Here is a 25,581-nt window from a genome sequence, read left to right on the forward strand (position 1 = left end):
TATATATATATATATATATATATATATATACACTATATTGCCAAAAGTATTTGCTCACCTGCCTTGACTCACATATGAGCTTAAGTGACATCCCGTTCCTAATCCATAGGGTTCAATATGACGTCGGTCCGCCCTTTGCAGCTAGAACAGCTTCAACTCTTCTGGGAAGGCTGTCCACAAGGTTTAGGAGTGTGTTTATGGGAATTTTTGACCATTCTTCCAGAAGCGCATTTGTGAGGTTGCACACTGATGTTGGACGAGAAGGCCTGGCTCTCAGTCTCCGCTCTAATTCATCCCAAAGGTGTTCTATCGGGTTGAGGTCAGGACTCTGTGCAGGCCAGTCAAGTTCATCCACACCAGACTCTGTCATCCATGTCTTTATGGACCTTGCTTTGTGCACTGGTGCACAGTCATGTTGGAAGAGGAAGGGGCCAGCTCCAAACTGTTCCCACAAAGTTGGGAGCATGGAATTGTCCAAAATGTCTTGGGATGCTGAAGCATTCAGAGTTCCTTTCACTGGAACTAAGGGGCCAAGCCCATCTCCTGAAAAACAACCCCACACCATAATCCCCCCTCCAACAAACTTTACACTTGGCACAATGCAGTCAGACAAGTACCGTTCTCCTGGCAACCGCCAAACCCAGACCCGTCCATCAGATTGCCAGATGGAGAAGCGCGATTCGTCACTCCAGAGAACGCGTCTCCACTGCTCTAGAGTCCAGTGGCGGCGTGCTTTACACCACCGCATCCGACGCTTTGCATTGCACTTGGTGATGTATGGCTTGGATGCAGCTGCTCGACCATGGAAACCCATTCCATGAAGCTCTCTGCGCACTGTTCTTGAGCTAATCTGAAGGCCACATGAAGTTTGGAGGTCTGTAGTGATTGACTCTGCAGAAAGTTGGCGACCTCTTCGCACTATGCGCGTCAGCATCCGCTGACCCCGCTCCGTCAGTTTACGTGGCCTACCACTTCGTGGCTGAGTTGCTGTCGTTCCCAAACACTTCCATTTTCTTATAATACAGCTGACAGTTGACTGTGGAATATTTAGGAGCGAGGAAATTTCACGACTGGATTTGTTGCACAGGTGGCATCCTATCACAGTTCCACGCTGGAATTCACTGAGCTCCTGAGAGCGACCCATTCTTTCACAAATGTTTGTAAAAACAGTCTGCATGCCTAGGTGCTTGAATTTATACACCTGTGGCCATGGAAGTGATTGGAACACCTGATTCCAATAATTTGGATGGGTGAGCAAATACTTTTGGCAATATAGTGTATATATATATATATATATATACACTATATTGCCAAAAGTATTTGCTCACCCATCCAAATTATTGGAATCAGGTGTTCCAATCACTTCCATGGCCACAGGTGTATAAATTCAAGCACCTAGGCATGCAGACTGTTTTTACAAACATTTGTGAAAGAATGGGTCGCTCTCAGGAGCTCAGTGAATTCCAGCGTGGAACTGTGATAGGATGCCACCTGTGCAACAAATCCAGTCGTGAAATTTCCTCGCTCCTAAATATTCCACAGTCAACTGTCAGCTGTATTATAAGAAAATGGAAGTGTTTGGGAACGACAGCAACTCAGCCACGAAGTGGTAGGCCACGTAAACTGACGGAGCGGGGTCAGCGGATGCTGACGCGCATAGTGCGAAGAGGTCGCCAACTTTCTGCAGAGTCAATCACTACAGACCTCCAAACTTCATGTGGCCTTCAGATTAGCTCAAGAACAGTGCGCAGAGAGCTTCATGGAATGGGTTTCCATGGTCGAGCAGCTTCATCCAAGCCATACATCACCAAGTGCAATGCAAAGCGTCGGATGCGGTGGTGTAAAGCACGCCGCCACTGGACTCTAGAGCAGTGGAGACGCGTTCTCTGGAGTGACGAATCGCGCTTCTCCATCTGGCAATCTGATGGACGGGTCTGGGTTTGGCGGTTGCCAGGAGAACGGTACTTGTCTGACTGCATTGTGCCAAGTGTAAAGTTTGTTGGAGGGGGGATTATGGTGTGGGGTTGTTTTTCAGGAGCTGGGCTTGGCCCCTTAGTTCCAGTGAAAGGAACTCTGAATGCTTCAGCATACCAAGACATTTTGGACAATTCCATGCTCCCAACTTTGTGGGAACAGTTTGGAGCTGGCCCCTTCCTCTTCCAACATGACTGTGCACCAGTGCACAAAGCAAGGTCCATAAAGACATGGATGACAGAGTCTGGTGTGGATGAACTTGACTGGCCTGCACAGAGTCCTGACCTCAACCCGATAGAACACCTTTGGGATGAATTAGAGCGGAGACTGAGAGCCAGGCCTTCTCGTCCAACATCAGTGTGCGACCTCACAAATGCGCTTCTGGAAGAATGGTCAAAAATTCCCATAAACACACTCCTAAACCTTGTGGACAGCCTTCCCAGAAGAGTTGAAGCTGTTCTAGCTGCAAAGGGTGGACCGACGTCATATTGAACCCTATGGATTAGGAACGGGATGTCACTTAAGCTCATATGTGAGTCAAGGCAGGTGAGCAAATACTTTTGGCAATATAGTGTATATATATATATATATATATACATATAGCCAGTTTCTTGCCTTTGTTGAAAAAGTTCAGGTTCAGGATTTTTTTTTGCTTTAATCCCTGCAGGGAACTGATGGTTCTGCTGGAGGTTTCTTCCTGTTAAAAGGGAGTTTTTCCTCTCCACTGTTGTTACAAGCAGGCTTAGTTTGAGGGATGGCCTTCGAGTCAATGAGTCGATGCATCAACTGGTTTTCCTTAGATAGAAAACTTTGAATCAATTTAACTGTATGATCTAGTAAATGGTAAGGGCCTTGAGATGACATGTGTTGTAATTTGGCACTATAAAATAAATTGAATTGAATTGATGCTTCTCCACCATATTTCAGTACAAAGATTGGTGTATAAAAAGGAATTGTAGGGGACCAGCGAAGGGGCCATCATCACCTCGGTGGATTAAAATCACCGATGGCTGTTAATAATCTGGCACTAGAGACAGATCTGAGAGCTGGTTATATAGTCAGGTGAATCAGATGGAGGCTGATCGGAAACAGGGCAGAGCTTACAGGCATGTTGAACCATAAATCAAACCAGCACTAGAGTCAAGAATCATGACAAAGAAATGGTAAACAAAACCTTAGAGCTCTGCAGAGCAAAAAAAAAAAAAATGAGTTAGCATAAACACGATGCTGGCTCACAGAGAATGGCTACGTTTTCTTCTTTACAAATTCTCAACTCCATCTATCATGAAGCATAGCAATGCACTGCATTGCTACCAGTACTATAAAGAGAAGTGGTTCAATATAAACTTAAAACCGGATTAAGATATGTCCTCATATATATATATATATATATATATATATATATATATACTTTTTACTTTCTTTTAGCAAAATAGCTAATTTTCTATGGAGCTGTTTGCTGTGATTTCTCTAATGTGCTGACATGGTCTTAGATCTGCTCCTGAATAATTAAGAACTCTTAGTCACAAGCAAAGCTTAAATTTCCCCTACAGATCGACATAGTTGCTGGCCTTACAGGTACTTTAGATCATTTTACAACATTTACACCTTAAAAAGTAACGCCACTGTCACGTCGTGAAATCTGTGGTGCTCAAAGCCTCTCCCAGTTAGCTCAGCAGTTCTCTACAGATTTTATAGCGCTGATATCAAAGAAAAAAACAATGTGACTAAAGGGTTACATGGATAGTTTTGAGCTTTATCCTGAAAATATAAAAGCATTTAAAGCAGCTGGAGCTGCCTGTGACATTCACTGCTTCACAGGTAGGGTGTTAGGCCTTGTGCCCATTTGGAATGAATGGATATGAAATGAATAAATATATATTTTGTAATTTATTAGTTTCATCATCATGAAATAATTAAAACCTCTGTTTTAGTCTGAATTCTATCTATTAAGCTTACTGTTAACTGAGGAAGTTATGTCCCCTAAAAAGCCAGCTGTGGCGTAGCCTAAAGGGAGCTGCCAAAAATCTAAGCAGGAGCCAAGTTAGACCCGCCCACTGATGTTCTTCACTAACATCTTAAAGATCAAAGAGGCTGGAATTGTTCACCTAATAACTGTAAATAAATATATAGTACATTTAGTTATTTAACAGGATATCTCATGGTCCATTTCCATTTAATTATTTCATGGTATATGTATGTGTTTCCTGTCATATTTTTTATGTTTTTTCATAGTTTATTTAACGTTGTCTCTTCTAATAACCCTCCATATATGCTGATGTGTCTATACTTTTATAATGAGATTTTTGGATCTATCATAGTATTACAGGACCCTGAATGTAATTAACCAGACACGTTGTTCCTATTTTTATTCTTTTATACCTGATGGTGAAGGTTCTCAGTCATCCAGGTCAATAGTCATTCCAAAACTAAAAATTTAAAATAATTCACTGGACTTTGTTTCCAAGTTTGAAGTTGTTTCGCTTCCCATCCAGGAAGCTTTTTCAATTCAAATATCAGAAATAGCAATGAGTTCCAGGCTTTATGTCGTAGCCCAAAAAAACCCTTGTTTTTGTTTAGAAAACATGCAAATTGGAACAAACAAAGGGGTCCACCCATTTGGAATGGGGGTCATTTGGCTTCTTTTGTTAGGCCCCGTCCACACGAAGCCGAACCCTGGCCTAAACGCACAAATTTTTCACCAAACACAGCCTCTCATCCACACGAAGCCGGCGTTTCGGGGGTCTGTAAACGATCTTTTTTTTATTTAGCCTTCAGAGTGGGAAGATTTTGAAACGCCGTTTTCGAATTTCCATCTTTAAGCTCTAACCGCATTTTTTTTTCTTACACGCATGCGTCATAGCGTCGCCTCTAAACACGCACGCGCGACACAGTATCACAACAACAATGGTGCCGTACTGTGTTGAATGGTTGCTGCTCATGCTACTCACCCTGCTGTCGGGCTCACAACAGAATCTTCTTCTTCTGGAATATCTCCAGGAAGAACAGAGCAATATCGACGACATAGATCAGCACCTGAATTTGACTGGACCACGAAAATGGACCCGCAGGGCAACCATGTATAAATATTAGTGCGCATGCCCAACATTTCGTCGCCTATTTTTGCTTTGGCACCACAGCGCCACTTACAGGCCTGGCATACATTTTTTAGCGTTTTCATGCATTCGTGTGGACGATTACATTTATTTTACGTCTCCGTCTTTACGACAAACGTTCTGGAAAATATTAGCGTCTCGTGTTCGTTTTGACTTCGTGTGGACGGGGCCTTAGACTGTCATACCCCATACCCATCCAATAAGTGTCTGATTGGTCGGTCGTTAAAGGGGGTTGTTGGCCTGGCTGAATAGACGAGTTCCTCCACTCTATTAATGCTATTCCCGGTATTTGAATTGAAAACGCTTCCTGGATAGGAAGCAAACGTCTTCATACTTGAAAATAAAGTCCAAAGGATTGTTTTTAATTTTCTTTTTTTGGAATTATTACCTGATGTTGAGAAAGCCATGCGCTGCCCAACAAAGCAGTATTTAATGATGTCATTCCCGCCGCTGAAGAGTCAATGTCAGTTTATTATTGATCCCAGAGTCACTGCTAAAGTCACACCTTGACGATTTAGACCAGTGTGTGCCTGATGCGAGAAAAATCTGGCAAAAGCGCTGGCATACGTTAGATAAGTTATGGGTAATCTTAGTATAAGTTATGAGTATGCTGAGGTACACTGAAGTACGCTGAAACACACTGGCACATGTCGACATATGCCGAGTACGTTTAGAAATTTTCAGCATTTCCCGACGTATGCCAGAGTACACCCATATGTGGGCCATAAAGTTACTGGTAAGTTATCTGATCGTTGACATATGTTAAGTGTAAGTTACTTATAAGTTGTGGCGTCTAGCTTATCCAAAACCTATGAGTAACTTGTGCATAACTTATACATAACCTATCCAGAATTTATCTCCAACGTATATCAACGTAAATGACATGTTGCAGACGAGCGCAAACATAGTGTGATGGATCCTCCCTGCGTTTACGCCCGCCACCAACAGACTTCGTAGCAGACATGACGCTGAATCTGCTGCCACTGCAAACCATCTTTTTTTTAACTTTTGTTTTTGCTTATTATTTATTCTTTTTTTGGCATGCGTTAAACAGCAGCAAGGTTAATACCGATCAATAAAATCTTTTTATGCAGGCCGGGTGCTTGCCAGGCGCATCACTGCCCCCCTCAGGACACTGGTTTGTGACATTTCATTGGCAATGTCGTTGGACATACGCTCTGGACTCGTTATGAATACTCTCTGTATACGTCCAAAATTTAAAAAATACATATAACATTCAACATATGGCAGCATTTTAGAAGATTCTGGGATGTCAGGCATATGCTGTCTAAATTAAAGTGTGACAGGGGCTTTAGGAGCAGTTGAATAAAAGATGTGAAGGTTTTCTTGGTTTTTCCTGTTTTTACCAGGAGTTGTTTGGCCTCAGCCTTTTTCCCTCCATTAAAGATTCATACCTCAGATATAAAAATGGAGCAGGACCAGTGAAGCAGCAATAACAGGGTGTCTTTACTTGTTCTTCACGTTACAGGAGCAGTTGTCTTTGTGTCCTCAGGTGTTAAAGCCGGTGGTTAGTCCTGAAGTGAACCACGGACTGGGCAACAGGAGACTGATTAACTTCTCCCTGTCAGGTAGGGCTGCTATTCAATGTCTCGTCTTTTCTCCATTTCCTTAATTCTGCAGCAGAAAGTCTGAAGGCTTCCAGCAGTTTCAATTGTTCCCCTTCAATCAGAGAGTTTTGCATAAAACTCCCAGGTTGAATTATGTGGTAATGTTGTGATCTGTGCAAATTTTGTGAGGGATTGTAAGTGACTCTACATTCTTGTGTGTGATTCATCCTCTCTAACCTACAGTATATTCAGAAATCACATGAGCAGAGTTAGGCTATGACCTTATGAGAGCTGATTTATGTTTCCCTCTTCAAACCGCAGGCTGGCTCTGATCAATACGTTAAAAGGAGCTTAGACAAGCGGTTTCCAGTCAGGATCTGGCTGAAACAACCAGCCTGATCCTCCTTTCCTATAGAGATGAAGGGGTTTTCTTTAAGTACTCTAAAAAAGAGATGCCATCTAAATAAATACACATCCGCTGTACGTTAGTGTAGAAGTTCATTTCCCAAATTCATTTTTCTCAGGGAAATAGAAAATGTAATCAAAGCAGTTTTATATTTTGTTGTTATTCATATTTCGACCAAGTTTGCAATGTTATGTTGCTTTTTATCTAAAGAAATTAGGAAAATAGTTAAATGTCCTTGGTTAAAAAAACCTACAGTAGTAGCCATTCAAAATTTCCCCACTTTCCTTGATGGGTCCTTGCTTGGTCACTGGCTGGTACCCTATACATTTATTTTTAAACATCAGTCATTGTACTAAAATATTATTTCTGTCATGATTTGTGGACATTAAGATCTAAAGAGAAGCGTCATCTTCCTGGTCAGACCCTGTAATTCAGTGAAAGGGTGGATTCATATTAAAAAAATAAGCATGTCCAAGAGAAGGGGTCACTCCAGTGGCTGGCAGTTGGAGGGGATTTGGCTGGGATTCTCAGTGGAGTAGGCCTCCATTGGGCTGGCTTTTGACTGGAAATGGCGATTTTGAATGGCTGCTACTGTATATTAGGTCAGTCATTTAGAAACAAATATCCTTCTGTGTGTGTCTATTCCTCGTGTGTCAGACATCCAGGCGGTTGGACTGAAGAAAGGGATGTTCTTTAATCCGGATCCGTACCTGAAACTCTCCATTCAGCCTGGAAAACACAGCATCTTCCCATCGCTGCCGCATCATGGCCAGGAGAAACGCTCCAAAGTGGTGTGCAACACCATCAACCCCCAGTGGAGCTCAGAGGTAAGCACACACACACAGACAACGCTGTCAAGGTTGGTGGATGTTGTTGTGGACCCAAAGTAGAAGAGGCAGAGATGATTACTTGCTAAATTCAATGAAGAAGTAAAAATTCAGAATCCAAAGTCCAGAGCAGATCAACAAGAAAACTCAAAACCAAAAACTAGGAGACGCCATGGAGAAAGAACCTAACTCCAATATGGAGGTACAAGCATGGCTGCCATGAAATCACCTTTTCTCTTTCCTCGACATTCTGAGGAGTGATGGATCAGATCAGCTACCTTAAAAACCCTGTTAGTTCAACATACAGACCTGGGTGGTGTTATTCACCCTTTCAACCATAACCACTGTGAATTAATGCTGGGTTCGTTTCACAATTAAATTATTTCTAAAATAAAAAGGAGATAAAACAATTAATGTTTGTTCTATAAGGTTTAAATTCTTTGGTAAGAGTAACCAATTCAATAAATCAAAATGATAATTTCTAGATGAATTGAATACTAAAAGATTTGCTATGAAATTCAGCTTGATAATAGGATCTGAAGATGAATCCAGTTTGGTTTTTATGAAAATTTCTTCCTCTAAGGCTCCAGATGTGGATCAAGGTAGAGTGTCTTTATACGTGACAGGATTGATTGATCCGATCAGGTTTCCTTTGAGGAAAACAAGATCAGCCATTGATTTTCTTCTTGGAAAGGCCGGTCCATTTCTGGAAGGTTCATCTCCACAGATAAAAGGAATTAGCAAAGGCAGAGAGATCACCCTGCTGTAATGGCCATTTATTCTATATCAAGCTCTCTGGTCGATGTTGTGCTATTATTATATGTGCTTAGTAAACGAAATTAACATTTTATCAGAACCGAGTTGAAGATTTGACGCCACCCCGATGTTTAAACATGACATGAAGCCATAAATGATATGTGTATAGTTCTTTTTGGGGCTTTTAAATCATAATTGAATGAGATATTGTAACTCTCCTGAAATGTTGTTGGATGTCATTTTAACCCTGTAGTTATTCTAAATCTATGGTTACATTTCTCGATAAGACACATTTCCAGAATGTCATAAGAAAAACAAATATAATGAGTTTTTAAAGATGTGTAACCTTTCATTGAGAGAAACTACCGTTACAATCCTTAGACATGCTGTGGAGCTTGTACTATTATAAACCAACAGTAATGTTCAGATTGCTGAAAAACTTGATATATATGTGAACATGTGAATCTGTTTTATTTCTTTTGTTGTTTCCTTTGTTGGTTTGTGTGTTTGTTTATTTTTCATTCATAACTATTTACTTTTTTCCCCTCTCTCTCCGTCTTTCAACATTTCTAATTAAGCTGTCAACTCCCTTTTCTATATTATATATTAAAATATTTTTATTTTTTTATTGGATTAAGTTGTATTGTTCTTCCAAAAAGGAAAAACTCGAAATAAAGTATTCACCAATTGCTTTACAACCAAAATTAGCGAAACGCTTAAAAACAACAAAGATCCAATAAACTGGTTGTCTGTGGATTTGAACCACTTTAGGCTGGATGCCTTCGCTGCCCAAAATGACTCTCACAACCGTTTATTTTGTCCCTCAGGTGATTCCATACATAGATGTAACTCGGCATCTCTTCCTCTTGGCAGCGTCCACTCAGCTTTTAGCCTCTTTGCTTCTGCGTCCATGTTGAGTGAAAGTTATCTTCCCTGCAGACACTTTATCTCTAATGGCTGCCACTCCGCTGACAGGCTGTGGTGCCATTACTATGCTCCAACATGGGAGGAGGCTGTCAGGATGACTAGCTGTTCAAGTTTTCTGCCTCACAAGATTTGGTGCTTTCTTAGAGGGGATGAAAAAGAACTGATTCCACAATTTTCATGATGTCTCAATTTAGCAATAATAGCCATACTGCTTTACTTTACAAGCAAAATGAATTTTCACAAACTCCCAAAAATGAAAATGTAGTTCCATTAGAATTCTACATGATCTTAATATGGCTTCTCTCAGGTTAGGCATCGGCCCCAGTCTTGAAGAAAATCGTAGATCTGGTGCTGTAAAAATGGGCTTGACCTATAGGGGCCAATTTATTGAGGCTGTTTCTAGAGTGAATTTAATTTTGGATGAAAAGCTCATAGACAACAGGAAAGTTTCTCAATTTAATGAACCTCTTTCTTTGGTTAAATCATTTAAAACTTTACAGCTGCATATATGTTTCTAGAATGGGATTTGTCCTGTTGACTCAAATGTGGCTAAAAACTGATCATTTAGACTTAGAAAAATAAAGCATTTAAATCAGCTTAAAATCCAGAAACAATAAAAATCCGAAACTCAAAACATCTTTTCATTAAAAAATCGAAGGAGACATTTTTTTTGTCCCCATGTTTTGTGAAGGAAACAGAGGGAGAAAATCAGCCAAATATCCTACACATTTTTTAGACTTGTCAATCTAGAAGGAGAAGAAAAAAAAAGTTAATTGTTTGCACATACACAACGCACAAGGTTCGGTAAATAGGCTTATAGCTCTGCTTCAACAGTAGGATTTGTCGACGAACACTTCACAGGGGCCTACTGAATTTCAAACATGTTGGATTTTCTCCCGATCTTATGATTCTTTATGATAAGGTTGTGGTGAGAGCCTAATTGCCCCTTGTTACCCCATGTATATTACACAATGTAGGACCCACGTTGAGGCTGAAACTCGGCCCGATCCAAAAAAACCACGGATGACTGAGTGAAGCAGCCTAAATAGAGACAGGAGCAGGTTGATGACATGAACAGTAATGAGAAACTGGGCAGAGCCAGGCAGGTGAATAGAATGAACTATTAAGCCAGGCATCAGTGCCAAGGTCATGACATTATGCAGCAGGCAGCCGGTCTAAATTGTGTTGATATGATTGAGGAAGCATTCTATTCAAGAGCAAACAATGGGTACCAAGACCAGACAAGCTAAAGCCCAAATAGGGAATTGGCCTCTAAAGGTCTTGTTCTTATCATGGCCTCTAAAGGTCTTGTTGTTGGCCTCCAAAATAAATTTGGCCTTGTCTATATAATGGCCTCTAAAGGTATTGGCCTTGTCTTGGACTTGTCTAGATAATGGCTTCTAAAGGTATTGGCCTTGCTCTATCTTTTGCCTATAAAGTCTTGGCTCTGTCTTGATCTTGGCCTCTAAAGGTCTTGGCCTTGTCTCGATCTTGGCCTCTAAAGGTATTGGCCTTGCTCGATCTTTTGCCTCTAAAGGTCTTGGCCTTGTCTTGATCTTGGCCTCTAAAGGTCTTGGCCTTGTCTCGATCTTTTGCCTCTAAAGGTCTTGGCCTTGTCTTGATCTTGGCCTCTAAAGGTCTTGGCCTTGTCTCGATCATGGCCTCTAAAGGTATTGGCCTTACTCCATCTTTTGCCTCTAAAGGTCTTGGCCTTGTCTCGATCTTGGCCTCTAAAGGTATTGGCCTTGCTAGATCTTTTGCCTCTAAAGGTCTTGGCCTTGTCTCGATCTTGGCCTCTAAAGGTATTGGCCTTGCTCGATCTTTTGCCTCTAAAGGTCTTGGCCTTGTCTTGATCTTGGCCTCTAAAGGTCTTGGCCTTGTCTAGATAGTGGCCTCTAAAGGTATTAGCCTTGTCTCGATCTTGGCCTCTCAAGGTCTTGGCCTTGTCTCGATCTTGGCCTCTTAAGGTCTTGGCCTGGTCTTGGTCTCGTACTTCTTGGTCTTGGTTGTTGCATTCTTGACTAAAAAAACACATTCCTGATTAAACAGATTAAAATTCGGAGCATTTGCTCATCCATCAGTAAGACGGCTACACTAAGCCATACAACCTTAATGTTTCACAAAAGTACAGTTTATAAGACACAATCTTTTTATAATCAAACAGCAGTAAAAACACAAAGTGCCACGTTTCCAGTATAGGGGGAAATGTGTAATCAGGCCGATTCCAACATACAGTCATTTTAATCTGTTTAAAATGATGCACCAAAATGTAATGGATTGTTCCTTGGCCTGAGGGACACCTTTGGTGAAAAAAATATTAAAATTCTTTCAGGTCCATTCCAGTTTACCTGTACACAGACAGAGATAGATAGATAGATAGAGAGAGAGAGAGAGAGAGAGAGAGAGAGAGAGACCAACTCTTCTAAAAACATAACCTCCTTGGCAGAGGAAATAAAATGTGTTTGATATTTTTTGTGTGCTGTGGGAAGTACAATATAAATGGCAGATTTTAATAGAACTAAAGAAAGCAGCAGAAAGTAAAAGGTAACTTTATTGAATTATTAATGTCAGAGCAGCTTTTAAAAGTCTCTGAGTTAAACACATGATAGACAAACATCCCAAAAACATCGGACATCTGGGTTTGGGTTGTAAGTCTCCGCCACCATCACTTGCTTCTGCCTAAACCATGCGGTTTCATTGTAAAGTGTGAGCTGTAGCTGCATGCAACGATTGAAAAAATCATTCAGTGTATACCTGGCTTTACATGCATTTACATGGCTTTACATCCCGGATCTGATCGAAACCTTGGTACGCTGGAAACCAGGGGCGTTGCTATATACAAAGCTTTACTGGGGCACTGGCCCCCTACCGCATATGCCCCTCCTGCCATACACAAATACAGACAAGCACACTGCCCCACCCTGATACATTCCTACCAAAATTACCAGTTGAGATATTAGTGAGTGTAAGAGCATATTTGTTTTAACAAACATGAACATTTTCAACATTGCAGCTATAAAAAATAAGACATTACCAACTACAAAAATAAAGAGTGTCCTTATACACATTCTGAAGTAATCATTAATTCCTAGGTTTCAGAGTTTTAGTTCAGGGGAAAGTTTAACTCAACCCGAACTAAGTTTTTCTTTTATTTTTTGAGCATTAAAGTGTACCTCCTATTTTTCACTTTTGGAAAGTGGTCAATTACTTGTGACTCAGCTTAGAAAGTTCTTCCTTTTCAACTGATAAAATAGCCAGATGATGGAGCCTGTCTTGACCCATTGTGCACCTCAGCCAAGTGTGGAGCCTTCTCAACACACTGAATGACCTTTCACAACTACAGCTGTTGATTGTGATTGTGAGGGACATCTGGATGACCTACGTTAGTGTTGGGAATATGATGTTATCAAGCAAGTTGAAAACACACTGCATATCCTTGATGACAAGGCTTTCTTTTTCAACCATAAAAAGCTTTCAAACCATTTTGAATTAAATGAACGTTTTTTTTACTCCAAATTTGTTCTGGGGATAGTGGGACAACTTCACTTGTTTAGGACCATCATGCTTTCCCCCTAAGTCACTAATGTCCCCTTCTTGTTTGTGGACGCTGGTTGTTGCTCCCTCATCACCTTCATGGTCCTGTCTCTCCTGTCTTTCACCTGTCTTGCCTGTCAGTCTCGCCTCCTCCTCCTTTTCTTACTCCAGCAACTGCATTCTCATTCTCTACAGCAAACATCAAAAAACTTACATTTATATTTATGTAAATATCTATCATATTGCTTATAACGTTCCTAATGTAACTAGTAAGCTTATATCACTAATTCATCACGGGACCTTACCTCCCTCTCTCTCATCTTGTTTTACTGCTTCCCTGTCTCTCCTTCGTGTGAGGAATTTCCTGATATCCATCTACAAACCAATGCAGTAATTTTCAGTTAGTAGCCTATAAATCATGTGGTTTCACTGGGAAAATAATAAAATTGACAGGTAAGAAACGTTACCAGAACAACGTTTCTTACCTGTCAATTAAAAAAAAATGTGTCACGGCCGCACACTGTCCCATCCAATTCAGTTGAGAGCAGCATGTTAGTTTACCTGCAGTTCATACAGTGACATGCGCTGACGTGGGGGGGGCTAATACATGCTCAATTTGGAGTTACCAACACACTTGATACGCATTTGAGTAGAAATATATGTCTCCTCCCGTTGGAATTATCTAAATTGATGCATTAAAAAAATGTATCACTGTTGCAAATATTCATGAGATTTATACTGGGGCACAGCTCATTTACACTGGGGCACGTGCCCCAGTAAATGGGGTCTGGCGACGCCGATGCTGGAAACTGAAGACGGAATCTGTTTAAATGGACTCTAAATGAAAGCATCCGATCAGGATGTATACATGGTATACATGTACCAGAATCAGATTAGATTAAATCATTTGAGCATGTGTTTAAAGCATGCTCAGCATGCTCAAATGAAATCATTTGAGCATGCTGATGTTACACACGTTCATTTTTTTCTCCAAAGATCTGAATGGGCGAGTACAAGGGCACCAATCAGCAGAGATGGCAAAAGTACTCACTTTCCGTACTTGAGTAAAAGTACAGATACTTGTGTTAAAAAATACTCTGGTAAAAGTGAAAGTACTGATTAAACTGTAAAAGTAGAGACCACTTTTTTCATGCCGTTGCCTACATTTTAAATGGATGTCTGCCAATAGGACTAGATCTCCGTTGTGTTCATTTTCAATCATCTCGTCGTCCATGCTACTATGCTAACGCCATCGCCACCAAGCTGCTTGATTTGCCGCCAATGAATACCGCCAAATCTATCGATTCGTCAAATGCAACATAGATTCCCATCCAATTAGATTGAATTTGGTATTGATGACGTGAAAAATAATAACGGTAACTCCATTGAAATGATTCAAATGATTCAAATGATTCAAAACTAAAGTAACGAGCCAATTTTTTAAAATGTAAGGAGTAGAAAGTACAGATATTTGTGTAAAAATGTAAGGAGTAGAAGTAAAAAGTCGCCATAAAAATAAGTAGTAAAGTAAAGGAAAAATATCAGAAAAATCTACTTGAGTACAGTAACCAAGTATTTGTACTTCGTTACTTCCCATCTCTGCCAATCAGAATAGCGATCAGAAAATCCCGGATCAGAATCTTCATTCTGACATGTTTAGATGAAACCTATTCGATCTGATCAGAAATTTGATCTGAGTATTTGGCTATTGAAGGTATATTGTGAATCATAACAGCTGTTATAACATAAATTGGTATATGAGGCTTTTTAATGATTGGTGATCCCCCAGAGAACAGCAATTAGTGCACCGCTGGTTTGGATCTGTACATAGGCCCGTTCAGGAGTTAAACACTTATTTTTAAAACTCTGTTCAGGTGTTGCCTGAATTGGGTCTGAAAGGTTAAAACCACCATAGATTCAGAATTATTATTTATACCCTCTGCATTATAAAAAACTGCATTTCAGTCTGACAACACCATGCTGATGATATTTAAAAGAGCCTTGCTGGAGCTTGCTTTAGAACCCTTCCATTCTGGCTGTTTGTGGTCCAACCCTCTGTCCTCTCTCCATCTGCCCCTGCAGAGGTTTAACTTTGTGTCTCTGCCCACGGATGTCCTGGAGATTGAGGTGAAGGACAAGTTTGCAAAGAGTAGGCCAATCATCAAGCGTTTCCTGGGGAAGCTGTCCGTCCCCGTCCAGAGGCTTCTGGAAAAACATGCTATAGGGTAAATGTTGGAGCTTTGATTCTGAATGTTTCTGCTTGGACTGGACTTTGTTTATCTTCCATCTTTGTTCTCCTCCAACACTCCTGTGTGTAACAGAGACCGGGTGGTGAGTTACTCGCTGGGCCGCAGGTTGCCGACAGATCACGTCTGTGGCCAGCTGCTGTTCCGCTTTGAGCTGAGCTCCTCCATTCATCCAGGTATGCTCTGCTTACATCAATTCAGTTCAGTTTATTTCTATAGCGCCAATCTACAACACATGTCATCTCAAGGCTCTTTACAGTTCACCAGCTCATACAGTCAAATTTCATCAGTTGATTGCATCAACTCATTGACTCATGGTTCTTGGCTCTAGTGCTGGTTTGATTTAGGATTCAAAACGTCTGTAAGCTTTCCGATCAGCCTCCATCTTATTAACCTGACTATATAACCAGCTCTCAGATCAGTCTCTAGTGCCAGATTATTAACAGCCATCAGTGATTTTAATCCACCGAGGTAATGATGGGCCCTTGGCTGGTCCCCTACAATTCCTTTTTATACATCAATCTTTGTACTAAAATATGGTGGAGAAGCATCAATTCAATTCAGTTTATTTCTGTAGTGCCAAATTACAACACGTCATCTCAAGGCCCTTACCATTCACCAGATCATAGAGTCAAATTGATTCAAAGTTTTCTATCTAATGAAAACCAGTTGATGCATCGACTCATTGACTCGAAAACAATCCCTCACACTAAGCATGCTTGTAGCGACAGTGGAGAGGAAAAACTCCCTTTGAACAGGAAGAAACCTCCAGCAGAACCAGGCTCAGTGTAAGCGGCCATCAGAGAAACAGGACTACACTGAAAAACAGTCCAAGCTCCAACATCTAGAAACATAGGTGTTGATGGCAGCAGCACAGCTGATATTTCTACCCAGGATGGAGTGACGGTCTTCTGCCTGTCACATGACAGCAGATTTTGATAGAAATTGTAATCTTACTCAGTCCAGAGAGTTTGCTTAGAGTTGCAGAAGGCAGCGCTTACCATCCAGACTCATCTCATTGAAGTGGCCCCGAATTCCAGTTAAAGAAGCATTTTATACAACTCCAGTATGCCACATTATCACATCATTACATCATACACGTCTGTAAATGAGGAGACATCAATGGCTAAAGTTAAAGCAAACTATTACACTTTGTTCTTAGATCAAGGACACCGCTCTCATTCCTTTCCCAAATCTTTGCCACGTGCAGAATGTATAACTGTATCTCCGGACAGAGTTAATTAGATAAGCTACTTGGGAAAACATTAGTTCTGACATGCAACAGGCAGGTATTATTAGAGTTTAACAGACTCACACATCATCAATAGAAATAATCCTAACACTTTGCTGAACATTAAAGAAAACACCTAATTTCAGTGATTGTTTGCTCATAGAAATTATAGTTCAGGCGCTCCATCCACCTGGTTTACATTAATTAATATATACATATTTATGTGCCACACAATCCAACAAGAAATTCATTCAAACTCAGTATCATGACTTTCATCATTCATCATTTCATCATTTTTTTGGTATTGCTTTTTTCAATTTATTTTTCCTATCAGATTATTATTTTCTTTAATGGAAGGGCAAGTAAACTTTCAATAGATCTATATCTATGAATATATGTTTAAATATGTATATGGAAGTTAATATATAATATTGTCTGGGGAATATCAGCTGCTGCTATGGAACATTTTTAACTATCCTCCGGGTGTTTTTATCGGTGTCCTTTAAAACTTCAGCTTCTAAATGAGGATTTGAATAACTTTGAATTTTGTTCCCAGATGATGAGGAGGTTTCCCTGGTGATGGAGCCAGCCTGCAATGCGGAGGGGCCTCCTGCAGAAGAGAACCATGATGAAGACACTCTAAGTGTGGGCCCGGATATGCCTGATATCCCCCTGGATGCTCCTCCTGACGCTGACATCTCAGCGCCAGCAGCCCAGACCGCCAAGGAAGCGCCTCCTGCTGAGCAGCAGGAAGGCAGCGAAGCTGCACAGGGGGAGGAAGGAGGGACGGAGGGCGGGGACACAGTGAGGGGTGAAGCCTCACTGCCTGTGGCGGAGCAGAAGGAAGGGGGCTCCCCTGAACAGCAGGAGGATAAAGAAGAAGAGGAGCAGGGAAGGGAGCCAGCTCCTCAATCTGAGAAGGAGAGTGAAGAGGCTGATGGTGCAGCCCAGCCTGAGTCTGAGGCAAATGAAGGAGCTGCTGCTGCTTTAGAAGCTCCCTCTGAGCAGGGGGCCCCTCCACAGGAGGACCCTGAACCAGGAGCCCAGCAGGAGGTCACCGAAGAAGGAGAAACCAGCTCCAAACCCAGCTCCTGCCAGTCGCTATTCTCAAACTGCAGCTCCCAAACCCCGTCAAAGCGTAAAACCCGGCCCTGCTCTCTGCCGGTGTCAGAGCTGGAGACGGTGATCGCCTCGGCCTGCGGGGAGCCAGAGACACCGCGATCCCATTACATCCGGATTCATCACCTCCTCCACAGCCTCCCCTCAGCCAGACCCCCCAGCCAGGAGGAGGAGGGGGAGTTAACCTCAGGGGCTACGTCACCAACCCTGAAAGGAGGCTCCAAGGAGGAGGAAGGGCAGGAGGAGGAGGAGGAGGAGGATACGACTCGATCTCCATCTCAGGTGAAAATACTCACAGTGAAAGAATAGAAAAGCTGAACAAACCAGCATACAGATCAGGAAGATTAGTTGGTATTGATACTAATGTATAGCATTAAAACAATCAATGAAAACTGCCTTTGAGAATGTATATTAGTAAATTGGACAAAAAAATCTCCACTTTAATTAATCGGTTAGTATTATACCCCCTACTTAAATGTATTTTTTCAATCTTAATTTCAGAATGGCAAAGTACTACAAAAAAAACTATGTGACTATGAGGTGAGCAACAATGTGAAAACCAGCAAGTATGGGCATTCAGCTGTTTTTATAGCCTGACGTAGTCCTACTCAATTCTAGTCAGAATATGAGTCTGATGCTGCTCCATAGAGCTGTGATTATGGGGCGTGTTTTGAACGAACCAGGAAAAAAAATGCCTCTGCACTCAATTGGATAGACCTACAACCAATAAGAGCAACAGAGTGCGTGACGTATGTTAAGCGACGCATAGTTGTTGTCCACAAAAATCAAAGCGTGCAGTTTCACGCCTAGAATAAGAAGATGAGACTTGATCGCGTTTCTCTGTTCCTCTTTTAAAATTTATTTGCTGTCGATATCTTCTAGAACAGACCTAATAGCAGAATCTACTCACCTCAACTCTCCAGCGGCAGCCATTGTTGTTGTCACCCAAGCGCGCATTGGTCACGTGGTTGATTACGTTACTGTTGATCATCTGTCCATCATCGCATAAAGCCCGCCCTGACAATTTGATTGGATCGCCAGATATTGTGCTAGCATACTCGCGCTACTGTTGAGCAATGCCAGACCGAACTTCCCGACCTCAAACGTTGTGGGCGGGACTAAGTTCGGAATGGCACCCAGGCTACTGTTTTTAGATGATATCCGTAAAATAAATCTAGCGCAGAATTGTATTAAGTAACTGGACTACTTTTTACAAATCTGTAAAAATATTGACAAATTCAGTTTGACTGAAGCAGGAGTGGACGTGAAGTTTTTTAGAAGAAGTTTCGCCTCTCATCCTTGAGGCCTCTGAAAAACTTAGCAGGATTTTCAACCAGCACCAGGGTCCCTGTGCACTTCAAACCCAGCAACACCCTGAGACTGGTTCACCCAGAAATAAGGCCGACCATGTGTTTTACACCGTTCAGTATAGTGAAGATTGCACAGACCTGTACTTTGGAGAGACCAAGCAACCGCTACACAGGTGGATGGCTCAACACAGGAGGGCCAACTCCTCAGGACAGGACTCAGCTGTTCACCTACAACTGAAAGCTAAAAGACTCTGGTTTGAGGACAACATCCACACTCTGGCCAAGGAAGAAATATGGTTTGAGAGAGGGGTTAAGGAAAACTTTCTTACCCTGGAAAAGCCATCTCTCAACAGAAGAGGCGGTCTTAAGGTCTGGTTATCCTCCTGCAGCAGTGAGTCACAGTGAGCTTTATGCATATTGATTTATGCCCAATTTTAAAGCGTGGTGAGAAAGTGGGGGCAAGTTTGAGCGACAACGGAGGGACATGAGAGTGAAAAAGAGCGGGAATCCAGGTGGAAAAGGGTCCCAGCATTCTCACATACGTCGCTCTTCTAGTTGGTCCATCTTCACCAGTCGATTTCCTCAATCAAAACAAACAAAACAAGCCGGTAAGGTACCAAACAGGAAATACGGAAAGTGTAGGGCGGATGTAGATTTGACCAATCAGAGGCCTTCTGTCTGCTCCACTGTCTGCGGTCACCTACAATTTTGGATAGGTGCAGCAGAGTGTCTGCGGAGTAAGGGGGAAATCTGCATTAACGGCGACACACACACAGATGACCTGGTTTCTGAGTATAAATCAGAACCTTTCACCTACTTAAAAAAGCACTTCCAGAAACAAAACCCGGAAGATTCACCCGTCACCTGCTCTCACCTGACTTACACTTCAATGAGGCATGTGACTTAAACCACTCTGATGAGGGAGTTAACGACCCATCAGAAACCCCTAACGACCATTACCACCCCGTCTGTGACCTCCATAGCCAATCCAGTAGGAGGGAAGAGAGCCATCTTTTGCCCCCCCAATCCCTTTGTTCCACCTGCAGTACATTAATCTCAATGTTCCCCACCGCTAGTTAGAACAGAAGAAGCCTCTTGGATTAGAGGTGAAACGTCTTCTAGATGATGTAACATCCAGTTGCCTGAACTGAAATAGTCCATACATTTTTCTGATGTTTGAAAGCTTTTTGGAAGGGGATATGGACAAGTATAACACCTCCTGGCGACGTCTCCTGGCGACGTCTTAACATTTAACAGATCTTGTTCTGTACTGCTTGGTCTTAATCGCTAATTTTACTAGTGCTAACCAAAGATTGGTATGAGCAGATATTTAGCCTACCCGTCTGGAATTTTGATGCGCGGCATAGTACTAACCTTTGGTAAGCATTAGCAACTTTTTTGTTTATCCTTTGCTAATTTCAATTCAGTTTCAATTCAGTTTATTTCTATAGCACCAATTCACAACACATATCATCTCAAGGCACTTTACAGTTCACCAGATCATACAGTCAAATGATTCAAAGTTTTCTATTTAAGGAAAACCAGTTGATTGCATCGACTCCTCGACCCTAATGCAATCCCTCACACTAAGCATGCTTGTAGTGACAGTGGAGAGGAAAAACTCCCTTTTAACAGGAAGAAACCTGTTGATGGCAGCAGCAAAGCTGATATTTCTGTCCAGGATGGAGTCACAGCCAAACAGGAACAGACCAGATGAAGCTTCTATGAGAAAAAGCAGAGAGAGCAGAATGTGAATGAAGCAGAATGATGAACTAGGGGTCCCTATGACCTCCAGCAGTCTAAGCCTATAGCAGCATAACTATAGAGATAGCTCAGGATAACCTGAGCCACTCTAACTATAAGCTTTATCAAAAAGGAAAGTTTTAAGCCTAGCCTTAAAAGTAGACAGGGTGTCTGCCTCACGGACTAAAACTGGTAGTTGGTTCCACAGGACAGGAGCCTGATAACTAAAACATCTGCCTCCCATTCTACTTTTAGAAATTCGCCTGTCTTTGTTTCTGTCTTTTTTTCTGTCAAGTTACAAGCAGTTTACATAATGAAGTTCACTATCATTACAGCCTTGCTCTCCAAACACAACAGAGAAGCTGCTCCTCCATGCAGCATGACTAAATGGGCACTATATTTTAAACAAAATTTCTTTTTGTTTACACTTATGTAAACTAAATGACAAAAATAAATCTGTCTTTCTGAATCTATACAATAGTTTAAGGAGTTAATCAAATGTTTATATTTGCATAAAAATAAAGGTAATTTAGCTTCCTTGTCTACATTTAATATGGTAAATGGCCTCATTACCCCATTCACGCACACACTCACTGATGATGGCAAAGTACAATGTAGCTGCCCTGGGGCTCACTGTCATAAGCGAGGCTGCCGTGTATTGGCACCACTGGACCCATCCTCAGTAGGCAATGCAGGGGAGGGGCTTGAACCATCAACCCTCCGATTGCAGGGTAAACTCCTGCAACCAATGCCACTGTATAGTATACAATCTCTGACTAAATCGCTTCGCCTTTCTGCTGTAGCGTGCCTCTGCTCTGGCAGTAAGAATGAACAGGAGTTTGGTGGATGGTGGAAACATTGAAACATACATTATCAATCAGATGGAACAAAATGTAATCAAATTAATCATAATATAAATATATAACACAAGTCAGTTATTTCTTTACAACTGTTTAATGACTATACCTCTTGGAGGTATTTTGTCTATACAATATAATCCCTGCAGCCTACGTCTCTGTTCCTGCAGGTCCCAGAATGCCCTGGCCCATGCTGCCGGCGATCTCTGCCACGCAGCCTTTCCATTGAGCGTCTGTCAGAGCTGAACCAGCTCCTGGAAGGTGAAGCAGGACAGGGAGGACGGCCAGCAGTTAGAAGGACCTCTCCATCCTGCCTGGATAGTGAGGAGGGGGATTCCAATCTCAGAGGAGGTCGCAGGGTTTGCGGCAGCAGCCACAGACCTCCCGGCGAAAATGAATGCGAGTTCTGCGACACGTCCTGCTACAGCACGTCCTGCTACAGCACCTCCTGTTACAGCACGTCCTGCTACAGCAACTCAGGCTATGAGGGGAGGGGCCGCTTCTGTAGCCACAACCGCCTGTCCTCGGTGGACAGTAACCGGCTTTCCGGCAGCACCGTCTTCTCGTCCCAGGATGAAGAAGAAGATGAGGAGAGCGCCTTCGAGTCTGTCCTCAACCCTGTCCAGCCAGACGGTCAGGATGGAGGCGGGGCAGGAAGTGAGAGGAGGATAGGCAGATGGAAAGAGATCAGAAGGGAGGAGCAGGAAGAGCCAGCGGTGGCTGGGCCCAGTGACAAAAACTGCATTGGTGAGACTAAACATTATCTTTCTTTCGCTTTTTCAACCATTCATTTTTTCTGATTTCAATGAAAATTCACTTCATATATTAATAATAAAAGAAACAAGGTGCTCAGTCATAGATGCCAGCTCCAGAGTAGAATAGAATATTGTCCCACAATGGGGAAATTCTGGTGTTTACAGCAGCAAAAACATTATAGAAAAAAATGGTCATACAAATATGGACCTTAGAAAAGTGTATAGGAATAACATAATAGTGAAGAATTAAAAAATAAAGAAAGAATATTTCTAAGTTGGAACCACATTGCTGTTGTTTTGAGGCAAAGTTAAATAATGTGTTGATTCTTCATGTATTTTAACATGCATTCCAATCGGTCCCACCTGGCAGAAAGAAACTCACTCTGTGCTTGATGCCCCTACCACCACTGTTCGTTTGAAAGGTTCCACCTTGGTCCTCTAAATATTTACTCTGTCATTGCTTTTAGTCTGATCATAAACTGGTTGCCCAGGTGTGTATTTCCCTAGTTCACACCTTTTAAATGTTTTAATCTGTATTCCAGTGTTTATTAATGTGACAATGTAGTGATCTGTGTTGTTCAGACAGCCATGAAAAGATCAGATTCAGGTCGCATGTGGGCCAAAAAATCAGGGATTCTGATGCTTTGCAACATGAAAGAGAAAATCTAGTGACTCTATATTTGGCTGATTTTTAGTGTATTTGCATGGGGTAAATACCTTTTCTTAACTAAAAGATTTTTTTTTTCTCTGTGGAGCATCTTTTAACATATTTATTTCCCAGCCCGGTAGGTAAATATATAATTTAATCAGATATTATTTGGTCGTCATATGTTGTATATAAATACACGTCCAAGTTGCTGTGTATTGGAACAACAAATGAAAGTGTGAATTGAGCTCAAATCGTGGTCCAACTGTAGTGACTCAATTCAATTTAGTTTATTTCTATAGCGCCAATTCACAACAGGTGTCATCTCAAGGCACTTTACAGTTCAATCAGATCATCCAGTCAAATTAAATCAAAGTAATTTTATGTAAGGAAAACCAGTTGACTGCATCAACTCATTGACTCGAAGGCAAGCCCTCACACTAAGCATGCTTGTAGCGACAGTGGAGAAGAAAAACTTCCTTTGAACAGGAAGAAACCTCCAGCAGAACCAGGCTCAGTGTGAGCGGCAATCTGCTGAGGCCGACTGGGGTTCAAGGAGACAGAAGCAGACAGGAAAAGAAGCAAAGATACAAAGGGCAACTGTCAACCAGCTCCACAGGCGGTCGCATCCAGGAAACACACAGCCAGGCAGACAAGCTCCGAGCCAGCTCCCATGTCACAGGGTGAAAAAGAGCATATCCAGTTAGTCACAGTCAGAGAAACAGGACTACACTGTTTCTCTGTGTGACTGGAACAGACCGAGCTTAAACATCTAACAAAGGTGTTGATGGCAGCAGCACAGCTGATATTTCTCTCAGGGATGGAGTCAAAGACAAACAGGAACAGACCAGATGAAGCTACTATGAAAAAAATCAAAGTGTTAGAGATTGAACTAACAAATTCTGTAGAGTGGGAGAAAGGAGATAGAATCTCTAAGCCAATAGCAGCATAACTATAGAGATAGATCAGGATAACCTGAGCCACTCTAACTATAAGCTTTATCAAAAAGGAAAGTTTTAAGCCTAGCCTTTAAAGTGCGCATGGTGTCTGCCTCACGGACTAAAACTGGTAGTTGGTTCCACAGGAGAGGAGCCTGATAACTAAGGCTACGTTCACACTGCAGGCCTTGATGCTCAATTCCGATTTTTTGCGAAATCCGAATTTTTTTACGTTGTCGTTCATATTCCCAAATATATGCGACTTGTATGTGATCTCCTGTGTGAACTGCAGTCATACAACGCAAGTGTGCGCAGTAGAGGACGCAATGACGTCACAGGCCAGCGTGCTCTTTTTTTCCGGAAGTAAACATGGATGGTAGTGCCGGCGTGCATCAAGCGGTCTTTTCCAACAATAAAAAAACAATCTTTTCAATATGGTTAAACATAAATGCTGCTCTCCACATCATCATCTGCCATCATTGTTGTTTTTCTTGCCGTTTCTGCGTAGCAATACGCATAATAGTGACGTTTGTCGGCTATTAATGACGTTTAAGTCGGATGAATCCGACCTGGCCGTTCACACACAGGTCGCATTTGAAAAGATCAGATTCGTATCGGATTCAGGACCACAGAGCCAAGTGGCCTGGGTCGGATTGGAAAAAATCGGATCTGTGTTGTTCAGACAGCCATGAAAAGATCAGATTCAGGTCGCATGTGGGCCAAAAAATCAGATTTGGGTCACTTCAGGCTGCAGGATGATCCAGAGGGCGAAGTCAAGAGGCAGATCCAGGTTCAGTCACAATAGAGTTCAACAGAATCAGCGCAAAGATCATGGCACAGATTCTGCATATTCATGGAATAAATTCACCAAAATGTCTGTTCAAAATAAAACAGTTCTTTACCAAAAACTAAACTACTAAACAAAGAAGAAGGGAAACCATGGTTGAAAACCATATCACAGTTTAGTAAGGATTTTGTGTTGATAAAGTTTATCTTGAAGAAACTGGGATGTGATCAAATTAGCTCTCCACTATTTTAGAGCAATGTGGATGAGACATGACAACAGATTTTGACAGAAATTGTAATCTTACTCAGATAAGAGAAGTTGCTTTCAGTTACAGAAGGCATTGCTTACCAACTCACATCTCATTGAAGTGGCCTTGAATCCCAGTTAAAGAAGCATTTTATACAACTCCAGTATGCAACATTATCACATCATTACATCCATACATCATACACGTTAGTAAATGAGGAGACATCCATGACTCCAGCATTATCAAAATATTACACTTTGTTCTTAAATCAAGGACACCGCTCTAATTCCATTCACAAATCTTTGCCACGTACATCTTTAAAGGTAACTTTATATCCTAACTGTACTAAATAGTTAAACTACTTGGGTAACATTAGTTCTGACACACAAAAGGCAGGTAATATTAGGATTTACCAAACTCACACATCATTAGTAATACCAATAGTAATACTTAGCCTGATAAACCAGACTAACTGTGAGATTAAATGTGTAATTTAGTCTGGCCCTGATGAATGAGACATCAGAAGATTGTTGATGAGAACAACTCGTTTTTCAAACCGCTGTCTGTGCCTATTGGCCAACGCTCTGACCAATG

The 25,581-nt window shown here is 41.7% G+C and overlaps 1 protein-coding gene across 2 annotated transcripts in view; it reads left to right on the plus strand.

Moving 5' to 3' along the window:
- LOC119794254 (E3 ubiquitin-protein ligase HECW1) overlaps positions 1–25,581 on the plus strand; it is a 103,075-nt gene that overhangs the window by 33,088 nt on the left and 44,406 nt on the right. Inside the window, exons 5-10 of one of the 2 annotated variants that reach the window (XM_038301715.1) lie at positions 6,580–6,679; positions 7,722–7,891; positions 15,191–15,333; positions 15,430–15,530; positions 17,142–17,986; positions 21,785–22,361. In XM_038301715.1, the coding sequence (XP_038157643.1) occupies positions 6,580–6,679; positions 7,722–7,891; positions 15,191–15,333; positions 15,430–15,530; positions 17,142–17,986; positions 21,785–22,361 (1,936 nt within the window). The remainder of the gene's footprint in view (positions 1–6,579; positions 6,680–7,721; positions 7,892–15,190; positions 15,334–15,429; positions 15,531–17,141; positions 17,987–21,784; positions 22,362–25,581) is intronic. The other variant, XM_038301716.1, reaches the window with a different exon arrangement.

The sequence above is a fragment of the Cyprinodon tularosa genome, unplaced genomic scaffold, assembly GCF_016077235.1.
Source record: "Cyprinodon tularosa strain WSP-4 unplaced genomic scaffold, ASM1607723v1 ctg472, whole genome shotgun sequence".
NCBI classification, from domain to species: Eukaryota; Metazoa; Chordata; class Actinopteri; order Cyprinodontiformes; family Cyprinodontidae; genus Cyprinodon; species Cyprinodon tularosa.